The 11,253-nt window shown below is 41.4% G+C and overlaps 1 protein-coding gene across 1 annotated transcript in view; it reads right to left on the bottom strand.

Moving 5' to 3' along the window:
* Positions 1 to 11,253, bottom strand: part of ZNF407 (zinc finger protein 407) — a 434,476-nt gene that overhangs the window by 133,235 nt on the left and 289,988 nt on the right. Inside the window, exon 8 of the mRNA XM_066626167.1 lies at positions 10,190 to 10,199. Coding sequence (XP_066482264.1) covers positions 10,190 to 10,199 — 10 coding nt within the window. The remainder of the gene's footprint in view (positions 1 to 10,189; positions 10,200 to 11,253) is intronic.

Raw genomic sequence — 11,253 nt, 5'->3', positions numbered from 1 at the left:
AAGTCCCTAAGTTAACATCCTGGTTCCATTTTGGAAATTTGTCTGGAATTGGAATGCTTGGAAGTTGAAACAGTCGGCTCTTATCAGCTCACACTTGCACAAAAGCTCCAGAGTGGACGTGCCATGTTTGTTCGAAAGCACTAACAGGGCTGCCTCCAACTTGGAGTTTGATGACTCAGTGTAACATAGACAGGTTGAGTCTCATTATTCGGGAGGTTTCCCTTCCCAGAACTCACAAGGATGGCAAAAAACCCACTAAAGCAAATCAATTTTAAAAACAAAGTCCCTTTACTCTGGTGATTTAAAAACAGCCTTGCAGACCTTTAATCAGTCTCTCTCCAGCCAGCAACCCCTTCCTTTACCTAGAGCAAAGTGATCTTTCTTTCACTGGGTCAAGGGAGGGGTCCCTTTGCCTTGGAGAGAGAATCAGTGGGTTTGCCTCCTTCCCATTAACAAGGCTATTGTTAAAGGCTCGTTTTCCTTTAATTTAAAGGGCCCTTCTAATCAAGTTGAGATAGAAAAATCCATGCATAATTAGGTTATACCTGCAATCCCTTGTATGACTCTCTCTACAATAGTAAGAAAAGCAGTTTTGTAAACTGTGATTCTAAAGGGATGCATTTTTCCCCTTCTCCAGGGAACAGCACATTCCTTCTCATTTGCAATGGCCATTCCTGTTGAGTCAAATCCGTGTATAAAAAAATCAGTGTATAACAAGGTTGCACCTGTAATCGCTATCCAACTATATTGTCATCATTTGATGCTCCTTCTTGCTACATCAGTTTAACACAAGCTTATCTGCTATTGTCCTCTTCTTATGTCTGCCTTTTGAAATGCTGCCCCATATGGCTGGAGCAACAAGTTCTTACTAATCAAACTATCTCCCTTCCTCATTAAATCTTGTTTCACAGCCCACTTTAGCAAATCTACTACTGGTTCATCCTTAACTTCACTTTCATTCAAACTTCACTTTCCCCCTTCCCTATTGCTACTACTCACATGTCAGCTTCTGACCTCTCCCCTAAGTCAATCTCAGCTCATTTTTTTCTAATTTGGCTTTAATCTCCAAGCTGACTAACCTCTAAGAAAATGGAGATGCATGCAGCTATTTTAAATATGAATTCATGATTGAGCAAAGGACAAGAATATAGAACTTTGTGGTATTAGAACTTCACAGATTTCAGGAGGAAAAAAGGGCTGGCTGAGCTGCAGACAGAATTATTGCTGAGCACCTGATAAAATAACCCTACACTACTGAGTTGATGGTCAGTCTCCCTCTGCTCCAGGTGTTTGTCCCCATCTAGCTCTGAGTTGGAAGCACGTTCACTTATTCCCCTTGTGGGCCATTAAAGCTAAGGGAGAGAGTAGAAAGTTTTCAGGTGATTTTAAAAACAGTTTGGAAAGTAATGTGGTTTTCCAAAGTGCTGTCTGGGGATCAGCAATCAGGGCACATAATTTTGTTCTTATGCCAGTTTCGTTAGTTATTTATCCTTTCTGGGCTCTACTTAAAATACTGATGTTCACATTAAGTACCATTAGTGGCCTAGAACCAGTCTACCTTCTCTATTAGAAAATGCTAGCAATATGTCTATGGGCATTCTAGTTCTTCTGGAATACCTGCTGTTAAATTCTAAAAGGTGTTCTCTATGAAATTTAACTGAAAAGCCTGTCCTATGCATTTGGAAAATAGTTAGACAATTTTTCATGTTTCCTCCTTCTATGACTTCGGTTGGTTCTGTAATTCAAAAGTTATTTTTTTGCATTTGATAGGCTACCGTTCTCCACAGTCTGTTACTTCTTCTATTCCATGTTCATCCCAAACAAGACCCCTTCCAGAATCTCAAGTACCTTAACCTTTTTCTAAGAGTTATTCATGAAAGGTCCGATATTACAGTAATTCTTGATGCAGCTATCCTGACTTCATTTTGGAATTTATATGCCTTATATATTTTCTATAACTTCTTCCTGTACTCTGTTTAAATACTGATGTACACACTAAGTACTGTTAGTGGCCTCAAACAAATTATTGTCTTTTCTTATATGAGAATGCTTGAGCAATAAGATCTGTTTTTAGGTCTGCAGTCTGTCCCATCTTTGAAAGATACAGAAAAGCAGAAGAGATAGGGTCTTTTCAGTGGTGTCATTCAAGGATTTCCCCCCCTTCTGCCTTGGCAGATGAAGATGGGGACACATGCAAGCACTTCACCAGGGAAAGCCACTGAATGCAAAATCAGAACTGGTATGGCATACTGGTGCCTATTTTTACTGCACTGGTGTGTTGATGGAAAGGCAAAGAAGAAAGCAGGGCTTTCATAAAGCCTTATAGCTGCGGTTTTCAAACTCTCAGGGAATTTGAAGACCGCATTAAGTCCTTGCAGGGGAGGGGAGGAAGGCGGCAGGGGGAAGCAGAATTGTAATTGCTCCACTTTACCTTTTGGAACATCGGGGAGCCCTGCAGACACTTGCGCAGGGCTCCCTGCACCCCGGTCAGGCTGCTTCAGGAACCTTAGTGATGCAATCCTGGGGATCATGTCTCCCCCTGCTCCTGTCCCTTAAGGGGGCAGAGGCCAGGGCTGTCAGACTGGGGTGTCATGATGCCCCAGTTTGAATAGCTCTGCCTTATAGGGATTGCTCAGCTTGTGAGCATCACCTTGGTTTTAAGCAGCATTAAAAAGGTAGCAAGAAAGAAGACCTTCTAAGAATTATAATACAATGCTACATTAAAATGATCACAAATTAACTACTGCGTCTGGCTCCACCCTGTCAGAAACATGCAGACAACCAATTACCCAAGGCTGATAAAGAATAAAGACAATTTTACCACACACCAGATGCAGATATCTCATAGAATGGTTGTCTGTACCCATTCACCATAACTAATATTCCCATGTAACCCATAACTGTATCAAAGGGTTTGGAGGAAGAAGGAAATATTTCAGCCACCCTGATTGTAAGTGCAACAGTGTGGTTAAATGGTATTAAGGGTCAACAACTCCACATTCAGTAACCTACAGCATATTATCCAACATCAGAATATCAACCAATTGAACAATTACTCTCTCAGCTTGCTTAATTCCTTCAGTAAAGCGTTTCCACATAAACCTCTAAATCAGCCTTTTCCAGAACATATCCTTTTCAAACATTATCCACTCCCCCTAGTCACATCCCTAAAACATCATTTTATAGGAACCTTTTTACATAGGAACCTCCTTCTTCAAATTAATTATGCAATTCATTTATTCTAAAAGCGTAACATAGCCCTAAAGTGGACATAAGTGAAATTTAAATCCACTTTTATGTTCTCTTTAGGCTTACATGTTGATGTGAAACAGAACAGACTCAGAGCCCAATCCTGAGCTCAGCGCTCCAGCTTTGTGCCAGAGCGCACTGTTGCAAACGTGCCATAAGGCACGTCTGTGAGGCTTACCGCTGGGCCAGCGCCCGTGCTAGCCCAGCGCTGGGCTAGCGACGGGTGGGCGCCCATCCTCTGCTGCTCGGTGGTCGCACGGACTGCCAGGCAGCAACACAGTAAGCTGAGGCGGGGAGGGGGGTGGGGAGGAGGTGTTCCAGGGAGCAGGGAGGCAGGCGGAAAGCGGAGAGAGGGCGGGGAGGAGGCATGACGGGGAGGTGAGGGACGGAGAGAAGGCGGGTGGGAGGCATGCCGGGGGGAGGGAGGGAGGTGGGTCCCGTTGAGCTCAGCTCCACCAGATCCAAGGCGTTCGTGTGGACTTGGCACCCTACACGAATGCTTTTACCTATTGTGGGGCTGCTTCCCTTACCTGGGAGAAGGGGACGAAAGTCCCCTTCTCCCGAGGCACTGCCCGCAGCAGGCTGAAGCATGCAGGATGCGGCGGGAGCCGTTTTCAGCGCTGCTGCAGTCGCGCACCCTGGGCAGCTCTGGATTGGGCTGCCTGTCTTTCCACTACTGAAACCATGACAATCAAAAAAAGAAAAACAAAAGGAGAGTTTGTAATATTATCTTCACAGAACTAAGAACATGCACAACAACCATTACATGCTAATAACTCAAATGCTTGGGGAATACTGCCAAAATAGTATTGTCAAAATATAGTTTATGTTTTTCTTTGCAAGGCTTGTATTTCTACCACAATGTATATAAAGTAAAAGTTAACTACCACACAAGGGACTGTCCAGAGTAATTCCTTGTAGAATGACCATCCCCAAAGATAGTCTTGGTCCTTTTTTTAATGGGTATTGGGACTAAAGAGCCATGAACTAAAACAAACATGTTTATTTTGATTCTCTTTAGAAAGACAATTTTGTTTTTATAAAAGAGAATAAAGAATAAAAGAGAATCCTCTTTAGAAAGAGAATTTTGTTTTTAAAATGATAACACTAATTACTCAGTGATTTCATCACTTATTATATTTCAATTAGGCAAACAAACTTATTTAAATATGACTGCAATCCTAACCTCACTTTCCTGGGAGTCAGTTCCATTGAACAAAATAGGACTTACTTCTGAGTAGACCTGGTTAGGACTGTGCCCTATGTTTTACAAACACGCAAAGTTTAATACCTGTATAATGATTTAATTATACCCAAATACTAAAAAGTAGATCTGTTTAACCTGTTGTACATCCTGAATATGAGTAGTGAACAGTTGAACTGGCTCACAATGTAATAGTTCTATTCACAGTGCCAAACACACTTATTCACAAAGAATTCAACAGAAAGACTGTTGAAAGTTGGGCTATATTATTTAAAAAGTGGCTTTTCAAGATGTCCAAAGGAAACACATGATTATGCTGGCTGATGAAATGAAAGCTCTTGAACAGCAAGAAGGGAGTTGGCCCTGCATGTTTTCTCCTGTACTACATCCCAAAGGAACACCAACACTATCCTGTAGATGCACTGCAGTATTAAAGGATATGTTTTCTGCCCTCTTTATAGCAGAGAATGATACTTGCTTGTGGCAAAGGTCTGTTTAAGCTCCAATGTCTGAGGAATTGCACAGGAATAAACTGCATGTGTGACCTACCATTGTGGAGCAGCTCCCTGAAGTTTTAATAAAAAGTTAGGTGTCTAAGGAAATGGGTAAGAGAACAAGTAGAAGTGGATCAAGAGCAGCAAGTGAATAGAGAACTAAGCATATTCAGTGTGGATAAAAGGACTGAAATGGAAAGATAAAATACAAGAAATGAATTAATAAAACCTCTTCATGACATCCAAATTATTTTCTAAGGACAGTGAATAAGAATGCAGCTCAAATTTAAAGGACAAAACCTTTGAATAATGTATGTATTTAAAATAAAAGCATACTCAAGTGTTAAAAACCTCCGTGTTTTATTCTAAATTCCAAGATATTTGTATTTTACATACAAAAAGAATATCTAGTTTTTATTATTCTTCATTAAAAAGACTAGGCTTGCCATAGAACTGTGTACTATGTAAATAGTTCTGACATGTCGAATAGCTTCTAAAAAGAAGAGCAGTTCTTAGCACAGTGCATACAGTTTTAAGAGATAATCATGCTTTCCAATAAGCACACATGTTTCTTTATAACCAAGTCACCATACTGACATTTGCCTTTGGCCAAGAGAGCAGGGCATGAACGAAGAAGCTGAGTTTCATTGAATGCTACTACCAATGTGATGTTCGGGAAAGTCCATTGTGCTAGTAACATAAATGACATGCTCTTCTTCCTCAAACTAAATACCTTGTCAACAATTCCACCCATTCCTGGGCTCTAGGATCTACCACAGAATCCAAATCTACTCTTACCAGTTAAAGAATTTTTTTTTCTTCATAAAGCACAGGAAACTTAAATCTGGTATATGGAGTATCAACTGTTGTTGAGGCACACAAAGTGTACATAGAAAATAAAAAACCTAACAGTACAGCACAGAAATGCAGTTATTTTTATTTTACTGTGTTTAGAGTTGTGCTAAGGAGGCCACAAAAAAAGCTTTAAAAATCTTATAACTGATACTACTATATTCATGCTTTATACATCAATGGCTACTGTACTAAAGCTGAACTAATATACAAATGAGGAAAACTACACATCTAATTATTTTGGTTCTACACAAGCGGCACACCTATCAGTTAGGAAAGCTCCTTTCACTCAGGTTTAAAAGTAGGCAGACAGCATTTTCTAGAGATTAAGAACAGTTGCGAAAATAGATAATTATTCCCATAATAACATGTGCAGTTAACCATTCAGTGGTGAAAAATTACTAATTAAAAAATAATAATAAATGCAAAATGTATAGTGTTCAGAACTGTCTTGAACTTGATGGAAGGAAAAAATCTAAACTGTCCACCTGTTTAGAGTCCAAAAAGGAAATTCAACAAATTGAATACAAAAGGCAGTGCATGTTGGGAAGGTGGACAAAGAGAAGAAAAACAGATGCCATATTCCTTGCCAAATCAAGCACAATCGGAGAGGTTTTTCTTGGCATTATGAAATATTTTTTTTGCAAACTTTTTATTAAGCCATTTTATTACTTCACAATAAATCAGAATGGAAGAAAAATCTACCCCATCCAATTTTCTCCTCCATAGTACACTGATAGCACCTCATTCTAAACTCCTTTGCTATCCCTAACCACAAAATCAAAACATTAGTCAGACTGGAGGATAAAAAGAAGAAAATAATTTTATGTATAAATGGAGTGTTAAATGATACTAGTAGAATAGCATTCCTCTGATATATTCTCATACACTTCTAGATATTCCTGTGTAACACACACACAAACACACACCCATATGTATGTTACAGAGGAATATCTATGTCTGACATTCTAAGGAGGTACTGCCTCATGGGGTGCCACTAGTGCACAGCTGTCAGAAGCTAGAATGTCCCAAGTGAGACTAGAACACTATTCATGATATTTTAGATTACAGAATGTTAGAGCTGGAAGGGACCTCAGAGGTAATCAAATCCAATTCCCTCATCAATGAAGTCAACTGCAGTATCCCTGACAGATGGCTGTTCAGCTTCTGCTTGAAAACTTCCAAAGACAGAGATACCACATCTGTACATGGCAGATTGTTCCAGCGACAGACAGCTCCTGCAGTTAAGAAATGCTTCTTTATGTCTAGTCTAAATCCTCCTGTAGTGTCAACCCATCAGCCTAGTCCTCAGGAACCACAGAAAGTAAATCCTCCCCTACTTCAGGTATTTAAGACAGCTATCATATCTCCTCTTAGTCTTCTCTTCTTCAGATTAAGCATACAAAGGACTTTTAACTATTCCTTATAGGACTTGGTTTGCAAACCTTTCTCTACATCTCTCTAACTCCTCTCCCCCATTTGCAACAGCAGGAGGAGCATCCCATTGTTGCAAAAGACCCAGTGATTGTAAACAGAGTGCATCCCTACTGGGCCAATCTGAGCTGCTGTAGCAAAGTGGCTGAGGCTCTAGGGCCACAACATCACAGACCTCATGCTGCATGTGAACTTGTGAACTTTGTGAAGTTAGTGGCAGAGCTGCATTGTGGGCAGGAAGGGAGATGGCAGGAGGAATTCTGGGGCAATTTAGGGGAAGGGAAGGGGCAACCTGGGGTGAGAGGAGTGGATCCCAGTAGCATTGGCACACACTTGGATTTTATCCCCTCTTTTTCAACCAATCCCTCTCCACTTCTCTGTTCATAGGCCATCAGGAGATTCATAGGCTATCAGGAGTCCTATGGAGAGGTAACGGAAAAACATTTTTCCTGACTTCATCCAGGTCTCCTGATCACCCTGCCACCATAGCATGCTGCACATGCCCTCATGGCACTTTGCCTCCATGGCATGCTACAGTGTGGCAGGGGATAGGATTTGGTTCTAGTTGCCCTCCTCTTAGCCTGCTCCAGCTTATCAATGTCTTTCTCAAATTTTGGTGCCCCAAAATCTGAATTCAGTATTCCAAGTGAGGTCTGACTAGTGCAGTATATAGTGATCCGGACTGTATACCTCTGCTAAATCAGCCCAGGAATACACTTTCTTTGCAGAAGCATCACACTGCTGACTTCCATTAAGCATGTGGTCTGCTAAAACACCTAATTCTTTATCATACATGCTGCTGATTTCCAGCATATCTCCCAGTAAATCTGGGAGCCAGATTTCCACCACCTTTTTCTTGTGTTCATGATGTTTGTTCCTATATGCAGGACTTTTATTCTTGAATTTGGTTTGGGGATGAGGTAGGCCATAGATCTCTGTGGCCCTAGGTGAGTCCTGTGATCTCAGGACTCATTCTAAGCTTCCATGTTGGAATATAAAGTCAGGTCTTCTTAGACTTAGACCAGAGGTGCCCAAACCCTGGCCCTGGGGCCACTTGCGGCCCTCAAGGCCTCTCAATGCGGCCCTCAGGGAGCCCCCAGTCTTCAATGAGCCTCTAGCCCTCCTGAGATTTGTTGGAGCCCACACTGGCCCGATGCAGCTGCTCTCAGCATGAAGGCAACTGTTTGACCTCTTGCATGAGCTGTGGGATGAGGGTTTCCTCCACTGCTTACTGTTTCACGTCTGTGATGCAGTAGCAGTAGCAGCAGCAAAGGAAAGGTCAGCCTTGCTTTGTGCAAGGCCTTTTATAAGCCTTGAGCTATTTCAAGACCTTCATTCATTCATATAAGTTCACCTTTAATATATTCATTTATATAAACTTATGTAAATTTATTCAAATTTTAAATGTAAATTAATTCCTTTTTTCCCCCGGCCCCCGACACAGTGTCAGAGAGATGATGTGGCCCTCCTGCCAAAAACTTTGGACACCCCTGACTTAGACCATAGAAGAAGATGACAAAGATGATGACGACTAGCCTGAAGACAATTTACAAGCACATCTAAAAGCCAGAAAGAAGGAGGGAACTACCAACCTCTGGTGAGGAATGTGTTCCTCAGCTTTGCAGCAATTGATGTAATTGTTTCTAGCCAATACAGTTATCATCTTACATTGAGTTATATAAAGACAGGCCTTGTTAGACTGTACAAGTTAGTACAAAGTGGTCTCCTTGTCTAACACTGCACTACCTGTATATTATACCAATCCCACCTAGCTGAATGCTAACTTCTTAACTGTAATCATATTAGATTAATAGCCCAGGATTGGGCTCAGTGCCGCAGCTTTGTGCCGCCGGTGCCAGGCTAGTGCAGGATGGGTGCCCAGCCTCCACGGCTCGGCAGTCTCATGGACTGCTGAGCTGTGGCATGGTACGCAGGGCGGGGAGGGGGGTGGGGAGGAGGCGTTCCGGGGAGGGGGGAGGCCGGCGGGGGTGGAGAGAAGGCAGGGCAGGCGTGACGGGGAGGCAGGGGCGCGGAGGGGGCAGGTGGGAGGCATGCCAGGGGAGGGAGGGAGGCGGGTCCGTGGAGGACTCGGCACCCTACGCAAATGCCTTTACTTTACCGAAAGTGAGTAGCGCCATTGCGGGGCTGCTTACCTTACCCAGGAAAAGAGGATGAAAGTCCCCTTTTCCTGAGGTGCCACCTGCGGTATCCCAGGGTATACAGGATCCGGCAGCAGCCGTTCTTGGTGCCACCGAGGCTGGGCGCCCCGGACAGCTCAGGATTGGGCTGCCCGTTGGTTGACAAATACAGTAATTGATTTCATTGGAATTATTTTGATTTCTTAAGCGGGCAATAGAAACAACATTCCTCACATCTTTGCTCTCACACGTACTTCACTGGTGAGGTCTCCAGTCTTACTAGTCTCTGTTGACTAAGTATGGGCCAAAGCATAAAGACTTTAGCAACATCTGACCTGGAGGTTGGTAATCTTATAATCTTCTGTAAATATGATAAGATGTTATCCAACCTCTCATCACAGGTTAAGTGGTTGAAGATTACCAAGGTTAACATTACAAAGCAATCTGCACCATTCAGTCCACAACAGCCCTTTTTATGAACATTAGAGGGATGTATGTTTTCTTCCAGTAAAGAACTGTGTAAACTCTGCATTTGCTTAGCTAAATTTAAAAAAAAGCAAGCAATATTGCATTTGCTGACATATCAAAATATCTGAAAGATTATTGTGTTGAAAAGAATACCCTCATCCCAGTTTTGTTCTAATTACTTTGTTACACACAACAGAGTACATTATAAATGGGTTCTTATTTTACAAAATATGAACATATACAAACTAAAAAGGAGCTATGAACTCCCATGGGAAGCTGTCCAAAAAGAGAAAAGTGGTCTCTGCAGAGTCACTCTCCTTAACTCAGAATGCTGGAGCTGCTGAATTCACACAATGAATTCTTCTGTGCTTGATGTCAGATGCTATAATCCCTTACCGAGCACTGCTTAATTAGTTTATTATGCATAATAAATGTAAAATATTTTATTTTAGTTTACATAATTATATTAAAAATGCATGCCATTTATCCTTAGGCTTGTAGGATATCCTTCCCCAGTGACATATTTTTAGAAAGGTGCATTTATAAAATTAATGCAATTTTCAGATCTGGCTGTTTAAGCTTCTTATCTGTTACTATGAAACATTTCCTAAAAATCCTTGATTCGGCTACTTTGGTTCTGGTATTTTACAAAAATACAAACAAAACAAAAGACAAATCAATGAGCAGATGGTAAGCTGGGTAATGATGCTTCTGTACAATAAGTAGCTCTTTACTAAAGGTATTTTGGCAACTTAAAATAAACCAACCTTCTATCCATATAGTGAGTTGCTGTGATGCCAGAATTTCGTTCCAGTGTGCAAAATCCACACTTCAAAGCTGACTCCACTTTCACCTATGATGTAATCAATTCCATGGACACCAGACACCCTGCAAGCTTGTTTTTTCCAGTCTTATTACCAGGGGCTGTTAATTAAATAGCATTAGGCCCTTCAAAAAATCCAGTTCTCTGTGGAATCGAACCCAGAGCCAATAGTAAGGGACAAGATCTCTTGATGGAACACTTAAACTAAGGCGTCTCCTATGTTGCTCCCACCCTATACCTACAACCACTGATCTCAAGCAGATTTAATAAATATTAATACAAATATATAAAAATCAAGATGTGAAATTAGCAAAAGATCACTGGGATTAATATTTCCACTCATGCAAGAAGGAGCTTCTGTGTCCATAAAAGACAAGCTGTGTCTCAGTGTCTAATATGAAAGGCAGCAAACTCATTGCCATTCAAAGTCTTCTCTAATTAAGAAAAGGATATCCCATCCTGGCAATGAATCATGCAGAATATTTCCCTTGCAAAACAGAGGGAAAATTGTAACAAATAAGGCAGATTCAGTGTTGCTAAAGCGACAGGCAGGTGCTTCAATTACTTAATGGACAACGAGCCTGTTTAATT

The sequence above is a fragment of the Tiliqua scincoides genome, chromosome 4 (assembly GCF_035046505.1).
Source record: "Tiliqua scincoides isolate rTilSci1 chromosome 4, rTilSci1.hap2, whole genome shotgun sequence".
In the NCBI taxonomy this organism is placed as follows: domain Eukaryota; kingdom Metazoa; phylum Chordata; class Lepidosauria; order Squamata; family Scincidae; genus Tiliqua; species Tiliqua scincoides.
Note: the sequence above shows the minus strand (reverse complement) of the source record. Positions and strands in the feature narration are given on the sequence as shown.